The following is an 18,816-nucleotide window of genomic DNA, read 5'->3' on the forward strand; positions in this document are numbered from 1 at the left end:
GATTTACGTATGCAATTTAAATGTAAAATAGTAAAAATTACTTTACAATGCTCAAGGAAGAATCTTGAACTTTTATATAACGCATTTTACGACAGTCGTCTCGTGTGTTTTCCAATATTTATCCCCGAGGAACATAAGACTCTTGAATGCTTTATTTTTACCTTCTCCTTTTATGAATTTTTCACGATTGCGGCTTTTTACTTGTTACAAGTCTCGAAACAGTGATCGAAATCAAATATTTATACAGAATAGTATACCATCATTGATTCTTCAATATTTAATGCAAAATCAATATTTTGATAAACGGACTGTTTGAAACCGGATTAATCGGGAAAAATACTTTAACGTATTATTACCTTTATCAAACGATTAAAAATAATTTCATGTATTGTTATTTTGCTTAAGTAAAATTTAGAATGTTTTGAAATGTTCATACATTAATCCGGACTGATCAAAACCGCACTTTGCTGTATAAATATTTAGTGTTATATAAAGCAGTTTTTTACTGAAGAATCATGAAGGATTAGTTGAAATGTTTATTGCTGAAAATAGATTCTAGCAGGTTTTTTTAATATTTGTTTATTAAAAAAATCGCTTTTACTTATAATTTTACAATTTATTAATAACTAAAATAAATATTTTACTAACACTTTCGAAATATTTAAACTTTTTTGTTTGTTTTTGAATAAATAACGATTCGAATGCGAATAGATAATTTACAATCGGCGCGAAAAGATTTATCGTTCTGTTGTTAAACGAAAATTTATGGTTTGTTGTTGAACATCCTTTCTTCCTTCCATTCTCTAGTCCTTTCAAATGATCTCTCCTATCTCACTGTTATACTCGATCATTGGGATTTCAACAAAATCCACTACGTGACATCACCTTCCTAACAAAGCAACTGTCAAAGAGTCAAAGCCTCCCGTTTCCGGTTCACGAAAAGGCCACAACCTTGGATGATTACAAATTAAGTTCACATCCTGTAAAATTTGTTGGAAAATTCACGACTTCAATTCTTCGACTTTATTAATTACGACCCTCACTAATTGGTCTCCGTCTTAATTGAGTTAATATACTATGCAGGATCGCTCCCGAAGTTATAATTTACGGACGTAACGCTTCCGCGGATCGCTTTATACACTTATTATTAAAGGGGATTATTCGACACGGATTAAATTGGTTTTAGAATGTCATAAATGTTAAATGAGGCTAGCTAATGAAAGAAAGAAAAAAAAAGTGTTTTATATTCTAAATTCAGATTCTTTGCGTTACAGTGAAAGAGAAAAGTTTAGTTAATTGATGAATCTATATAATAATTTAGTTAATAATAATTTAGTTAGTCAGTGGTAAGTAAGTAAATATTTTGCTTCATTACTTTAACGAAGTTTTAATATTCTTTGTATTTAACACTTTGCGGTCGATTGGCGGATATATCCGACCCAGCCTTTATGTTATCAAATATGACATCAAACTTAATTTAATTATTGATACCATTTTTAACAATTTGTGTACAGCATTAACTTAAGGCTTCCTACAGTCCGGATTCACTATAATTTGGTTTGAACATTTCAAAGTAAACTAAAAGTAAATCCGAAGTATCTAACGTTGAATATAAACATTAAGAATATAGTATAAGAAATATAGAAAAAGAAGTGGGTTTTCCCTTAAATCACTTTTCTCTCAATATAGTCCAATAAAAGTTTCAAGTGGAAGAAGGCCTACAAGTAATAAAACATGAATTCGATACAGAATTCCCTTGCTTTATTATCGGTCACGATTCTCTCAGTTTCAAAATAAAATAAACTTTCCACATCGATAAAGTTGTTCAAAGCGCGTCCGAATTGCATCAAAATCGCATCAACCATGTAGCTAAGAATTAACTTTTCAAATTTCCCGCGAATATTGTTGCATCATTTTCTTTATATACATTACAAATTATTTTCCGCTACTTCTAACCAACCAACCAATTCAAATCAATCTTATCGTTTTGAATATTCGACGAGTTTAAAAAGCTCGAATCTAAATTGGGAATTGCTTTACCGTTTCGCTGTGCAAAATCGATTGAAAGCGTTATGAAACCGAACAATAAAACAATTTACGTCATCTCGAGACAACCCACCCTAATGGAGCGTCCTTTCCGGGTTAAGAAAAGGCAATTCTGTTGCTCGAAACAAAAGGAAATTCTCATTCCCCCTTCTTCAAGATAAGCTCAAAAAAATTCACTTTCCATTCGCGCAAGGAAACCGACATGAAAAACAATGCGAAATTCAAATTGGAAAAACAAAAGCTTTTGCTTGTACAAAGAAATTTCAATTATATCGTCAAATCAATAAAATTCGATATCAGTAATTAAAATTTATTTTTTTTGTGTGTTTTCCTTACGCAAGCGAAAATAACGAAACAAATAAATGTTTACAGTAAATTTTTCGTTTATTAAAATAAATATTGTGAGGAAATTAATGAAAACGAAGTGGGTTTGAGCAAAAAAAAAATACGTTATAAATCTTTAAATTAAAATTCTCGTGAGGCTGAAAATTCGTTTGGATTAAAATGTTTCAGAGGTAATTAAATGTTCGTTTTTCCCTACTTATATTTAGTAAATTATTTATTTTAACTTCTTTGAACAGTAATGTTTGATGATTTTTTCCATTCGTTCACATGATTTCCTATTTATACTTAATTATATAACAAAATAAAGTATATATTTAATCTTCTTTGATTGAAGCTCAAAGAATTTCATTAATTTTATATACTCAACGTGGGTATAAAAGGCACAAGTACTTGTACAAGTTGTCAACTACATACACAATGCTAGTTACTCGACAACGGCAACGCATTTCTAACAAACAAAACAGACAAAATTTAATAAACTTTGAATTTTCTTCCTCAATTCATCAAGCGCTCAAATTGTGAAAATTTTCAATAATTTTGATTCACTCAAAAATAAAATATATCTTTGAATTGAATTATTATAGATTTTACCTGAAATTTATCCTGAAACGAAATGATAACCGTTACAGTTTTTGCGTAATCATGTAAAGCTTATGCATGAATCAACGCAATTTCCAATCGGTACAAAACGAGATAAATTGTAAACAATTTGTTTTATCGTCGGTGCATGTAATTCAAACTAGAAAAATATGTACGTTTATTCACCTGACGCAACGCAAATATTTACAACCCAATCAGATGATATTCTGTAGAGCGTAAATCAATTTTATCACGTTAATCAAATTCAGTGAGCTTATGATAATATTCCATGTAGTTAAAACAAAAATATTGTCGTAAACGAACCGAAAATCGATGCAGATTGAAATTTTTGTTGCAATAACATTGCTTGTATGGATTGTGTCTAATGAGTTTCTTTCTTTAGGTCCTGTATTCACGATAGTGTCGTTACTGTACAGCTTAAACAGCTGTTTCAATCCTTGGATTTACTTGGCCTTTAATAGAGAGTTACCAAGGTTACTCATCAGGCATTACACCAGCAACAGGAATTACAGAGAGGCAGCAGGTAAATTGCACAAGGACTTCTATATTTGTTTCGCTTTTGCATCCTTATATTAGCAATGATTCATATTTTTTTTTGCTTCAAATGCAACCAACTTTGATGAGACGTAAATTTGTTTGCATATATACACCTTGTGATTACAGCAGCATCATATAACCGGTGGCAATCGCAAGCCTGACAACCGAAATCCCGTCTATCGAAATCCCGATAACCGAAATCCCGACTGGCTCAAAATCCCGACGTTCGAAATCCCGACAGTGTCTTTTATTATTATAAATTTCTACAATAACATTTTTATGGTAGTCGGGATTTTGATTGTCGGGATTATGGTAGTCGGGATTTAAATATAGTCGGGATTTTGATTGTCGGGATTATGGTAGCATTTTGATATGAAAACAACAGAAACAAAATGACAGGAACTCTTGCTTTTATGACACCTTGTAAATACATATAATTATTTTCAACTTATTTAAAAAAAAAACTTAGAATTGATTAATAATGTTTATTAATTAATTAAATTTTGCAATTCGTCTATTTTTTATTTTAATACAGCCGGGAGTTCGAACGTCGGGATTTCGATACAGTCGGGATTTAGAACGTCGGGATTTCAATAGACGGTCTTTCGGTTGTCGGGCTTGCGGTATAGACCCTATATAACATAATTTTGGAATGGCCATGACCTTATGATTTAACTACTACAAACCTACAAAAATAAATTACTTATATTACTTTATTAGCAAGATTTAAAAAAGTTACAATATTTCTTAAATTACAAAAAGCTTTAAAATAAATAATTTCATATTTCAAAGAGATTTATCTGTCTTTTTACTTTGTAGTCTCAATTATGAGTGACAGATAAATGACAGTTATATAAAATGTACAAATTCATGTAAAATGTAAATTAAATATACAAACATTAATATTTAGATTAATTTCGTTAATTTCGTTTTTCTCACAATATTAATAAACGATTTTATTTTTTTACACTTTTTGATAAACATAACAAATCTGTGACAGACGTGTGACAGACATATGACAGTCGTGTGACAGATGTGTGACAGACGTAAAAATGCAACTAAAATAACTGTATTGTATTGGTTTTCTTTAAGTTTGTAAGTAAATATTTTGATTTTGACATGAAAACAACAGGAACAAAATGATGCATATAATTATTTTCAATTTATTTAAAAAAAAAACTTAGAATTGATTAATAATGTTTATTAATTAATTAAATTTTGCAATTCGTGAAATTGGTTGAATATGTTATTATTATTTATTTTATTAATTCATGTAATATTCATTCGAATATATTGAAAATATGTAACATCAGTTAATAAGTTCCAAAAAAAAAATGTTGAAAGGTCAAATATTAATAATTAAAACCAAATCTGCCCAGCTGCGACTTTTAATAATGAAATTTTTCATTTGTTTTAATGGCGAACGTTGTATAATATCGAGGGAATTATGAATTTGATCACGTCTACTGCATCGAACCGTTTCGATTTATGTGATTAATACAAGCAAATAGACGGGTTTTGATTTAAAGCACGCCGCTTAATTATTCCATTGTTTCGGGTGATACGATTTTTGCGCATGACCGTTCACAGACAATACGCAATATGCAAATGCTTTGTAGGCGTACAAAAGCCATTGTATAATGCTTGTATTTAAGAAAAGGAAACTGAAAAACATTACTTATAATGATAACAGTTACTTAGAGCGTGTAATGTATTTAGATTTATGCGGGTTAATAGTTCACCCTATTCTGAGCAGGAACGATAACGCCCTTAACTATACAAAAGAAATATGTTTAAAAAAAAATGGATATATATATTTGCATCATCAATCATCGAGATTTATCGCGAGATGAGTGAGCTTCACACACGCATCCTTTCAATAATAATGATAATCGTAATACTTCATCTCATTTCCTTCAATCACTTTCATCGTCATTTTATGAATTTGATTTTAGTAGTTCATTTTTTTGGAATTTTAATCGAAGCGACATTTTCGCTTAAAAAGAACTATTTTCCATATGATTATTAGTCCAGGATTTCCTTTAATCTCCTTCGTCATCTTCTTATATACTAGATTTTAGTTTCAATGATTTTTGAAGTCCTTAATCCTGAAGTTTCTTCAATCTCCTTCATTTTCATGTAATGTGACAGATGTGTGACAGACATATGACAGTCGTATGACACATGTGTGACAGACGTGAAAATCATCTTATATACTAGATTTTAGTTTCAATGATTTTTGAAGTCCTTAATCCTGAAGTTTCTTCAATTCATTTTAATGTAATGTGACAGATGTGTGACAGATATATGACAGATGTGTGACAAACATATGACAGTCGTGTGACAAATATATGACAGACGTGAAAATTATCTTATATACTAGATTTTAGTTTCAATGATTTTTGAAATCCTTAATCCTGAAGTTTCTTCAATCTCCTTCAGTTTAATGTTATTTTTATTTAATTTTCTTCAGTTTCCAAGTTTTACTATTATTCTGTACTTTTCCTGATTTTCATTGACGTATTTTTAATTTAGTAAAAATGTTTGGAATTCCTTCAAACTCTTTCACCAGAATTTCTTCCATTTTTATTCCCTTGCTGCAATTCATTCAATGTGTTTCATTTAGAGACCATTTAGATGTTATTAGTTGTTGTTGTTTTTTTCACAAATTCCTGAATTTCGAATCAATATTTCCGTTTTATCAATATATTTCCCATTTAAGTAAAATGTCTGGCCAAATTTTCTCGCACGCCGTTTGTCTTCCTAACTTTTCCTTTTCCTCGACGACTTTAAAGTTTTCCCAGGCAATAAACGTTATTTATTAGCTGCGGTTGTGTACACCTTTTTTTCTTCTCTCTCTCGTTTCTTCTTCATCTTGCGGATGAGAGCCACATAAATTTTGTTCATGAATAAAGAAAATGAATTATATCTGCGCATGAAAAAATGTCAGTTTTTTTTTATAAGAAATTGTCGCACAATTTCAATGAAGTTTAGTATTTAGTACGAAATTAATTACAACACAAAAGCTTATTTTCATTATAGATTTTTTAAATGTTGATGGATCATAAAATAGAAGACTGTTTGTAAATATGAGCTTTGGAAGAAATAATTTTGTTGAATGTCAAAAATTAGTGATTTTACTTTGCATTTTTATTTAAATTATGAAAAACAGGAAAATGACAGTTTTACTACTAAATTTGTAAAATCATGTAAAATTTTGTATTTTCCTTCAATAATTTCAATGATTGTAAACTGGAAATTCAATACTTAAATGTTATTAATATCGATTCTAATATTTCTAATAATACTTCAAATATTACTGATTTTATTTTGAATTTTTGAAAAATTATGAAAGATTTCTGACAAATGTATGTGACTGACAATGACAGATTAAATACTAATTGTAGTAAATTCATACCAATTGAAAATCGAATATTAAATGTTATTATTACATCATATCATAAAGTTGACAGTTTTGTATGACAGATAATTGACAGTTAAATTTGTAAATTGACAGTTGACAGTTTTGTATGACAGATAATTGACAGTTAAATTTATAAATTGACAATTGACAGTTTTGTATGACACGTTAAATACTAATTTTTAAATTCATCTAAAATTACTATAATAAATACAAAAATAGTTGTAAATTAAAATAATAAGGTTTTTTATGATTGTGTGTCATAATTATATTTAAATATGTAAGAAAATTAATAAATTTACGGTAAAAATTGTATAGAATTACAAGAATTGATTATAAATTATTAAATTTAGGAGAAGTCTTTCAAATAAGCCAATAAAAAAAGCTCCTCCGACAATAATGAAAAAACTACATTATGTGGATAAGTGTTTCGCGAGTGAACGAAGAAGCTCGTATAGAGATAAATAAGTTAAAGGTAGAAAAGAAGTCAGAGGCATATGCGTATTGTAAATGTTGAGACCTCGTTTTCATCTTCTTTTCTACTTTTTTCCTCTGTTGTTCATCAATCACATTTGTGCATTCAATCAGAAACGGGATCTGTTGCTCTCAGTCTCCTTTCACCAAGGATGAAAACGCAGAATGTCGAAGGAAACGTCGGACAGAAGAATCCTTTAGTCTCGTTAAATCTACTTAAGCTCGCGGCGATGAAATGAAAATCGATTGAATGAAAGATGGTCTCGTTTTTCTGCACCACTTGTCCAATAAATACCGAAATCCGACGCTTTTTCGGAAGGGAATTTATGTGTGCAACGTATCGGCGTTTAAATAAATTTAGCATCAAAATTGCAGCACGGAAATTGGACGTATTTAATATTTATACAAGGAAGTTGGATGCAATCTCTCGTGCAGAAAACGTTGTTACATTTATCAGATGCGAATGTTTGTAAGTGAATTCACTTTATTCTTCTCTTGCTAGCTGACGTTTCTTTCTATTTGCATTTTTCATCCTGGATGTTTACTTTTTTCGCGTTGTTTGCGAAATAATAAGTTTGGTGGAGGTAATTTGCAATTCTAGTTCGCCGCAAGTTTAAACAACGCTCTTACCGTGCAAATCCACAGGCAATTCCAAGAATCCTTAAGTATAAACGTAAATCCAAGGCGGAAAATTTATACAAATAAAATTACCGCTCATTTAGAATGAAAATGCATCGATTTCGTTATTATTCCATTCAAAACATTGAATAATTAATATTATTACCTATGGAAACCTCTTCCAGGAATTTCATTTCCTTTTACATAATTCGCGTTTTGTATTTATATATTTTTTCCACCCTAAGCTTCTCTCCTTTTATGTAAAACAATGAAAACGTAGCGTTTCAGGAACTAATTTGCAATTCCAGTTTTCCATATTCCATCACTTCAACATAACTTCTTATGCTAAGCACTTACAAATCTGGTGAATTTCTTCTTAAAATCTAATTTATAAATATACAATCATAGCTAATATAAATATTGTATCCATGGAATCCAACAGTTATTGAAATGGCAGCTACTTTTTTGGTTAAACTTACAGAAATTATAACTAAAAAATGTCATTATTTGTTATTTTTGACTAATACCTGTCACTTCATGATAACCGAAAACTACCAACCTATTGTATTATTGTAAGAGTAGTTGTTTTTTGGTTTCTTTGAAAGATTTCTCCAAAATTTAATAATTTATTATAAAATCTAGAATTACGTGATTTAATAATTTATTCTGACATATGTCATATGTCACAAATGTCACATAACTGTCACATAACTGTCACATAACTGTCACATAACTGTCACATAACTGTCATATAACTGTCACACGTATGTCAGATATCTACTAATGCATTTAACTTATCTATAAAGCTTATCATAATTATAGTTAGGAAATTAGCAAAAATAAAATGCATACCAATCCAAAAACGTCCATCCTTACGTTGTTTAACTATTGTGAGTTATTAAACATAAACTGTCTAATATTCAGTGCGTCTTTTCATTTGTACTACAATTTATGTTATAAACTTTATGATATATATTCAGTAAGTACGTCCATATACTTTTTTATGAGCAATTAACTTCTTCGTCCCGCGTTCAGTCTTATTTTTTCTTGTGTTAGACGAGACGCGGTTTTTGCTGACTGCGATACGTTTTTATTCCATATTTACAACACGTCTTAACGATGCCCTCATAACTGTCTTATCTTATCCATTGTACGTGTATGATCGATAAGTGTTAAAGACAGGTTCAATTTTTCACAAGAAATCTATTAGCCTAAGTGAATAGTTCATATTTTTTTGTATTTTTACTGTCTGGTTCATTTAAACTTTGGACGGCTTTAATATGAAGTGAGGGAATTTGGGATTTTCAGCTTTGGCGAAGTTTAGTTACGAACAACTGACTTTATGGAAGCTTGGACTTTGTATGTTTGTTTAGAAAACAATGCAAATGCTGACCGTTAATGCATTTAAAGATGAGCTTTTGTTCTCTACAACTATATAATCAACATTAATTTAATATAATATTAAACTAAATGTTGAAGGATTTCATGTAATAAATATTATTATTAAAGTATTAAAGTAAGTAAATACTAATTGCGTGCCATAAAACTAAACGTTTATGCTTTTTTAATATATTTTCAAATAAAAAATAACTAATTTTGCAAACGTTTTCTTTAAGATTTGTTTATTCTTAAAATAAAACTTCTGCAAATGAAACGTATTATTAAATAAACTCATTTTAAATAATCTCATAAAATTGTTATGTTTTGTGTTTTAAGGAATTGACATTTCACGAAATGTGAATATTTCAATACGTCAACGTAACTGAATCTGTCAAATACATTTATTTTATTTCAATTTATGTCACAAAATCAAACATGAAAACATTGAATAAGATTTTTCTATTGAATAAATAAGTTAAAACTTTTCTTTAATGAATTTTTTTTTTGAAAAATCAAAACGTAACATTTAGTAAATTAGTTGATTTATATACTAACGTATTGACATTGCACGAAACGTCAAATTATTATGATACGTCACAATTAACGTAACTGAATCTACCTGTCAAATGATAATTTTCTTTTCTTTCAAGTTATTTGTCACAAAATCCAAGAAAACAATTCAATAAAATGTATATTTCATATACTAATTACTTGTTTCATAAGGAACGTAAGGTGCAGTAAACTAATTTTGAGAATGAGCTTGTTGTATGAAAAATTAAGTAATTGTCATTACACCAAACTTCAATATTATATGTCATTATACGTCACAATGAAAATGATAAAATTAGTTGATTTATATACTAATGTATTGACGTTGCACAAAACGTTAATATTTTGATACGTCACAATTAACGTAACTGAATCTACTTGTCAAATAATATATATCTTTTGTTTCAAGTTATTTATCACAAAATCCAAGAAAACAATTTGATATAATGTATATTTCATATACTAATAACTTGTTTCATAAGAAACGTTAAGGTGCAGTAAACTAATTTTGAAAATGAGCTTGTTGTATGAAAAATTAAGTAATTGTAATTGCACAAAACGTCAATATTATATGTCATTATACGTCACAATGAAATCGATGAAATTAGTTGATTTATATACTAATGTATTGACGTTGCACGAAACGTCAATATTTTGATACGTCACAATTAACGTAACTGAATCTACCTGTCAAATGATAATTTTCTTTTGTTTTAAGTTATTTATCACAAAATCCAAGAAAACAATTCCATAAAATGGATATTTCATATACTAATTACTTGTCTCATAAGAAACATTAATGTGCAGTAAACTAATTTTCAAAATAAGCTTGTTGTATGAAAAGTTAAGTAATTGTCATTGCACGAAACGTCAATATTATATCAATATTATACGTCACAATGAAAACGATGAAATTAGTTGATTTATATACTAATGTATTGACGTTGCACGAAACGTCAATATTTTGATACGTCACAATTAACGTAACTAAATCTACCTGTCAAATGATAAGTTTCTTTTGTTTAAAGTTATTTGACACAAAATCGCAGAAAACAATTCAATATAATGTATATTTCATATACTAATTACTTGTTTCATAAGAAACGTTAAGGTGCAGTAAACTAATTTTGAAAATTAGCTTGTTGTATGAAAAATTAAGTAATTGTCATTGCACGAAACGTCAATATTATATGTCATTATACGTCACAATGAAAACGATGAAATTAGTTGATTTATATACTAATGTATTGACGTTGCACGAAACGTCAATATTTTGATACGTCACAATTAACGTAACTGAATCTACCTGTCAAATGATGATTTTCTTTTGTTTCAAGTTATTTATCACAAAATCCAAGAAAACAATTTGATATAATGTATATTTCATATACTAATTAGTTGTTTTATAAGAAACGTTAAAGTGCAGTAAACTAATTTTGAAAATGAGCTTGTTGTATGAAAAATTAAGTAATTGTCATTGCACGAAACGTCAATATTATATGTCATTATACGTCACAATGAAAATGATGAAATTAGTTGATTTATATACTAATATATTGACGTTGCACAAAACGTCAATATTTTGATACGTCACAATTAACGTAACTGAATCTACCTGTCAAATGATATTTTTTTTTTGTTTTAAGTTATTTATCACAAAATCCAAGAAAACAATTAAATATAATGTATATTTCATATACTAATTACTTGTTTCATAAGAAACGTTAAGGTACAGTAAACTAATTTTGAAAATGAGTTTGTTGTATGAAAAATTAAGTAATTGTAATTGCACGAAACGTCAATATTATATGTCATTATACGTCACAATGAAAACGATAAAATTAGTTGATTTATATACTAATTTATTGTCATTGCACAAAACGTCAATATTATGACACGTCACAATTAACATAACCAAATCCACCTGTCAAATGATAATTTTCTTTTGTTTTAAGTTATTTATCACAAAATCCAATAAAACAATTTGATATAATGTATATTTCATATACTAATTACTTGTTTCATAAGAAACGTTAAGGTGCAGTAAACTAATTTTGAAAATGAGCTTGTTGTATGAAAAATTAAGTAATTGTCATTGAACGAAACGTCAATATTATATGTCATTATACGTCACAATGAAAACGATAAAATTAGTTGATTTATATACTAATTTATTGACGTAGCACAAAACGTCAATATTTTGATACGTCACAATTAACGTAACCAAATCCACCTGTCAAATGATAAATTTCTTTTGTTTCAAGTTATTTATCACAAAATCCAAGAAAACAATTTGATATAATGTATATTTCATTTACTAATAACTTGTTTCATAAGAAACATTAAGGTACAGTAAACTAATTTTGAAAATGAGCTTGTTGTATGAAAAATTAAGTAATTGTCATTGCACGAAACGTCAATATTATATGTCATTATACGTCACAATTGACGCAACTGAATCTGTCAAATAATAAATTTTCCAAGTTTTGAAATTTAATTGTAAAATAATTAAATAATTCTATAAATAATATTTCAATATCAATTTTATGATCTTTAAAACTAAATAAACGAAAAACATCAATTTATTCAAGAATGTCAAACTCAATGTGACGTTTAAAAAAATTAAGAAAATTTAACAATTTTAATCTTAAATAATAAACAATTTTCTAAATAAATAATATGTGAATAAAACCAAACAAACTGAAAATATATGTTTGTATTAATCTTGTACTTAATACTTAATTATAAGATCTTAAAGTAATCATGTTAGAAGGTTTCCGATGAGAATTCGTTCTGTTCCACGCATATTTTATTTTGTAATAATAATAATAATAATTTATTGGCCAAACATTAATACATAAGAAGAAGAAAAAAAAGTACAATTTATACATAAATAAATTTTAAAATATAATAAAAATATGTATCAATAGGCTGGCCAAAGGGCTATCGACCGAGGTCTTTCCGCCCTTTTATTTTGTTTTTGTTTTCTTTTTGTTTGTCTTATAGCAAGAAAAATGTTGGCAGGTTGTGAATAAGTAATAAAGGGTAAAAAAAAATAAAAAGTAATGAAATATTGCATGCTTATTAACACCAATATTGTTTCTTCTGCAGAAACTAATGTTAATAATTTAGTGTAAACTATTATGTATTATAAATTGATCTGCATGTGCTTGATAGAAATGCTTTCTAATACGCTTCAATTGTAAACTTGCATAAATGTCTTCATAAAAATTAATTTTTGGTTGTTGGGTTTGGAGATATTTTACTTATGCTGCTGTTAACACAGGTAACAGTACAAGTAACTCTTCAGGTGGTGTTGAGAGTACATCGTTGAGACCGTTCACGAGATGGTCCTTCTGCAACGGCAACCGTGCAGCGGCAAAGTTCAATCCTCGTCAACCGCAGCGACAGTACGTGACCCAGTACAACGCGCGCAGATGGATCGTCACCACGACATGACCCTCGATGCGCGGACCTTTCGACGAGGAGGTCACAGAGCTCACCGAAGTCGAGATCCGCTTCAACAACAACATCAACGGTCACAATCACAACAACAACCAAAACGAAACTGTGATGTGAAACGAATCGGACGTTAACCGAAGGTGTTTAAGATTTGATCCTTCAGTTTCCTCAACTTTGAAACGAGAACTCTGTGATATCAACTAAAGAAAACAAATCGTAAATAAGAACATATTCTCACATGCAACACTTCTTAAGAAAATCTTAAACACTTCGTAGATTTATTATAGTATTTTTTTTCATATTTATGGGACTGTGATTTTAGCTTTTAACAAACGGACACTCTTCATTTCTCCAAACTGTCCGACTTCCTCACGTATTTAGAAAGAAAGTGCCAAAAAATAAAATCAGCACCCATACAAAACCTCGTCCCATCAATTTTATAAAAATAAATCACTTTTATTTCAACTTTCAGGGACGAAACGACACAGGGTAATACTATTATTTTTTATAAATAAATATAAATTCAGTAGATAAATTCGCTCCAACTATACTTAATACTTTCTAATTGGATATTTGTTTGTAACTTTAAACTCTCTTTTTCTGTTGAAATGTTTATTTGGGGAAAACGAAACGCAGCTTACTAAATATATATAAATAAGAACTAACAAATTCTAGTAACTTTAGGATTACGAAAAGTATACGTGTTAATGTGTATTTATAATTGGATTTAAGCTTAGCAAATGAAAGGATTTGCTTTTTCGAATCTACGATTAGCACTAAGAATGAAAAATATATATAATATTATACTAAATTGGGTGACCCGATAATAGCGCGCAGGACAAAAGCGCGCCGACAAAATGTTTGGTTTTGGATGTATTTTAAAAATACACACAAATTCTCGTGCAATTAACATTGTCCTTTTATTGCGCGCTTTTGTTAATGTGCGCTTTCGTCTGCGCGCTTTTGCTAGGACACCACTAAATTGATTATGGTTATCTCTAGCGTTGTTAATTTTGGAGTGGTGAAAAGACGATAAACTGTGTGTTTTATAAATTGTCATTTATAAGGAAATATTCTAGTTTTTATATATATAAACGTAATAATTAATAAGGAAGAAAATAAATTAATTATTCGATTTTAAATTTGTTTATTATATATATGTATTCTTATTAAATATTTGTATTTAATTACGTTCCTCGTTTAACTTAACTGACAGTTATTTGTTCTTAGCGATATTGGAGGTAAGTAAATATTTCTATCATTTCATATATAAAATATAAATAATGATAGAAGCAATAGAACATATAAACAATAAAAGAATTATTCAAAAGATTTACTTTTAATTGTCATTGCACGAAACGTCAATATTATGATACGTCACAATCAATGTAACTGAATCTATTTGTCAAATAACAAAATTTCATTTTTTTTCGAGTTATATGTCACAAAATACAAAAAGAAAATAAGTCTATTCCAACAACAATTTGTTGGAATTGACTTTTTTTCATTAATGATTTTGTTTATTCATAAATCAGTACTTATTGAGAATAATGTTTGTATGAAATATAAAAGTATTGACATTTACTTGTCATTGCATGAAATGTCAAACGTCAATTATACGTCACAATCAAAGTAACTAAATCGAACTGTCAAATGGATCCAAATTCAATTTGTAACTAATTTAGAGCAATTAATCAATACTTTTTATTGAAATATTCACAAAATCCAAAAAAAAAAAACAAGTCTATTAGAACAAAATATTAACTAACTTATTTTGATTAATGATTTTGTATATTCACAAATCAGTACTTATTAAGAATAATGTTTGTATAAAATATAAAAGTATTGACATTTACTTGTCATTGCATGAAATGTCAAACGTCAATTATACGTCACAATCAAAGTAACTAAATCGAACTGTCAAATGGATCCAAATTCAATTTGTAACTAATTTAGAGCAATTAATCAATACTTTTTATTGAAATATTCACAAAATCCAAAAAGAAAACAAGTCTATTAGAACAAAATATTAACTAACTTATTTTGATTAATGATTTTGTTTATTCATAAATCAATACTTATTAAGAATAATGTTTGTATGAAATATAAAAGTATTGACATTTACTTGTTATTGCATGAAATGTCAAACGTCAATTATACGTCACAATAAACGTAACTAAATCGAACTGTCAAATGGATCCGAATCCAATTTGTAACTAATTTAGAGTAATTAATCAATACTTTTTATTGAAATATTCTTCATAATTATTAATGATCATAACGTAAATTTTGGTTTGGATTTATCTAATTTACAATAAGATCAAAAGAAACTTGTTACTATAGATAACATTTGGTTATCACAGAAGCCTACCGGTTTAGGATTAATTTGCAGATTGTAATCCAATATCGGGATATTGCGGTAATTAATTCCGAACTCTAGTATCTAATAAATACATTGACAGTAATTAACTCTGAACAAATGACGATCAAACGCAAATATTGTATCAATTTATTAAATATGTTTTCGACCATTGATTTCTAATTAATCTTTAATTAAACTTAATTTTACTCGCAATTATTTAATTAAGTTTAAAATAATTTAGTTGTATTTCTTTTTTTATTGTAAATTAGGTCAGGATTTTAAACGTAAATTCCTTTTTTTTTGTCTCCTTCCATGCGTACCTTAATTGGACAAAAATGGGTTCGTTGCACGCTTAGTGTCGTTGTATGTATATGTGCAGAAACGGGATTAGGTTTGAATAGGCGAGGGCGTAAAGAAATAAGGCAGCAAGTAAAAAGTACCTCTTTTTTTGGGGAAGGACCGGGCCAATTCCCAAAAGGATCTTGTTAAAAAGCAATGTGTATCTCCTTTCATCGCTTCCATCTACATCCTCTATACATTATATACAAATCAAAACCGTTATGTACTTACATTTGTCTGATTTTTTGTTGATCGTATACAGATCGGATCAGTTTCTGCCGTATTTATTTACATAAATATATCCATTTCCATTTGATTTTTATATGGTTTTTATTTTGATGCAGGTTTGCTACATTTTACGGCAAATTTTTATATTTTATACCAATATTTACAATTTACACACTGTTACATACATCGAGAAGCATTGATCAACAATTATCAACAATTTGCCAGAGGAACTTTTGAACACGATGAATTCAAATCATAAACATAATTAAATCGAGAGCCTCAATATTTGGTATAATCTGTGCAGAAATGGGAGTCTAATCCTTATTATTTTATACTGAAGTTTGTTGGCTGTCCCGAGTCAAAGTTTTGGATATATTGTTTGAGCTTCGCTACGAGCTGCATGTATGAGATGATGTTTACTGGATAGTCAAACTTGCATACGTGGCTGATATATTCGAGCATCTGAATAAACTTAATAACAATATGCAAAATTGGAATGAGAATATATTGACGTGCTCTGACAAATTACAGGGGTTAAAAAAAACTCCTGAAGACTCCAAGAAGAGTTGCAAAAAGGATGTTTAGAAATGTACCAAAGGACCAACCATAGTTTTTTTTTTGGATCTGGCACAACAACATTTAAGTATGCTTCAACAGAAATTTGATCACTATTTTTATTTTATTAATACAGAACAATATGATTGGAATCGAAATCCTACGGAAGAACAAATTCGAGAAAATCAAATTCAAGAGAAATTTATAGAATTAAGTCATGACTTAGATGTGTTTTGGATTTCCGTTAAGAAAGAATATCCTCGCATTCCCGACAACAACATATTCATATGAGTAAAGTTTTTCAACTCTTGTTTCAATTGATAAGCGGTCATGCTTGACCAAGAACTTCGGGTTGCGCTGTGAAATATTGAGCCAAATATAAAACTTTTGTGTTCATAAGAAATGAAAATTTATTTTGAAATTTGTGTATTAATTTAATCTCTATATATTTGAACTTTTGGTGTGCCGCAAAATTCTAGCAACAACTTTGGTGTGCCGTTGTAGACCACAATAGGAATAACACATTTTTAGTTAAGATTTGCACAAATTTTAACCCATAATTTGGCTAAAAAATTTCTCATATTTATAGTGCTCAAACCAGAAAAAGTTATTGTAGTGAAATTTTAGACAAATAGTTTTTTCCTATATTCCATTCAGACATTTTGGACAGTAATCACATAAATTTAAATATTGAGTATTTTCGTCGCTTTTCCTTTTTACAAAAAATATTTTAAGTGAGTTTTCAAAAACTTGTCTAATTTCGGATGTAGACGGTACACAAGTATTTCCAGACTAATTGTTATTGCGAGTATTTATGCAACGTTCGCGTGCGACCGAAATAAAATTGCATGCAAAGAAAATACGTTCCGAAAATTCGCCGGAAGGTCAATCCGTTTTCTTCGAAACGCATTGATTTTGGTTGCACACGAAATCTTTAATTTCTAGCGCACAGTATTGTCTGACCTTCGATAAAATGACGATGAATGAATACATTGTTAAAAATTAAGATATAAAACTTAACTTTCATTAATTTTATCAAAATGATTTTACAGCTTGAATAATTGAACTAAAATATAAATACTAAATTTTATAATGATTGTTTAAAATGCCGAAGTTCATTAAAACATCTAATGCCCCCATATAATTTAAATTTGTTAACGTTTCTAGTCTACACCCATCCGAGGACTCTCGAATAACTTCGAAATACGTTAATTTTTCATGTTCGACACGTAACCTTTCTTGTTTTTACCGTATCTCTCCTATGTATATATTTTATTGAAGTTAATTTAAGTTTCGTTAGAAGAAGTTTTTTATTTTGATTATTTGGGCTGAAGAAGGAAGTTTTGGTTTTATTGGAAGAAGCTGCTTACTTTAATTATTTGGGCGAAAGAAGAAATCCGAAGAATAAGTCTTACTTTGTGCTTTGAATGAACAGACAGTGGCTGGCGGAAGCCAAATGAAGAAGGGGAAGGAAGAAGAAGAAGGATTGTTTAAAAACTAAAACAATTATAATATTTACAAAATAAATTAAAGACTAGATGATTAATGTGTTTGCTTTTAAATTCTACGCGATTTTTTATTTCAAGTTTATATACGGAATATATATGTGCAAGAAAAAAAAAGTTGAATCATTGATTATAAATGGTCAATGTATCCTTGCATTTTGTGGAACAAAGACTAGAGTTGTAAATTACATTGTAAACTACATTCTTGAACTAAGCGCACTCATCTGGAGTCATAGTGGAAGAAGTGCACGTTAACTAAAAGAAGAGATTGCAAGAAAATAATATAACGTTTGGATAAATCTTAAGCTATAAATTAATGGTGTGTGTTAATATTAATGAATACTTAATAGAAATTGGAATAAAAACAATTTAAGTATTTCACAAAGTATTTGATT

General features: G+C 28.7%; 1 protein-coding gene across 2 annotated transcripts in view; it reads left to right on the forward strand.

Annotated features, from left to right (window-relative positions):
• Positions 1-14,508, forward strand: part of LOC108557261 (vasopressin V1a receptor-like) — a 29,768-nt gene extending 15,260 nt beyond the window's left edge. Inside the window, exons 4-5 of one of the 2 annotated variants that reach the window (XM_017913702.1) lie at positions 3,374-3,514; positions 13,257-14,508. In XM_017913702.1, coding sequence (XP_017769191.1) covers positions 3,374-3,514; positions 13,257-13,429 — 314 coding nt within the window. In that variant the 3' untranslated portion in view covers positions 13,430-14,508. The remainder of the gene's footprint in view (positions 1-3,373; positions 3,515-13,256) is intronic. The other variant, XM_017913703.1, reaches the window with a different exon arrangement.
• Positions 14,509-18,816: the final 4,308 nt, after the last annotated feature.

The sequence above is a fragment of the Nicrophorus vespilloides genome, unplaced genomic scaffold, assembly GCF_001412225.1.
Source record: "Nicrophorus vespilloides isolate i.1.1-1 unplaced genomic scaffold, Nicve_v1.0, whole genome shotgun sequence".
Taxonomy (NCBI): Eukaryota; Metazoa; Arthropoda; class Insecta; order Coleoptera; family Silphidae; genus Nicrophorus; species Nicrophorus vespilloides.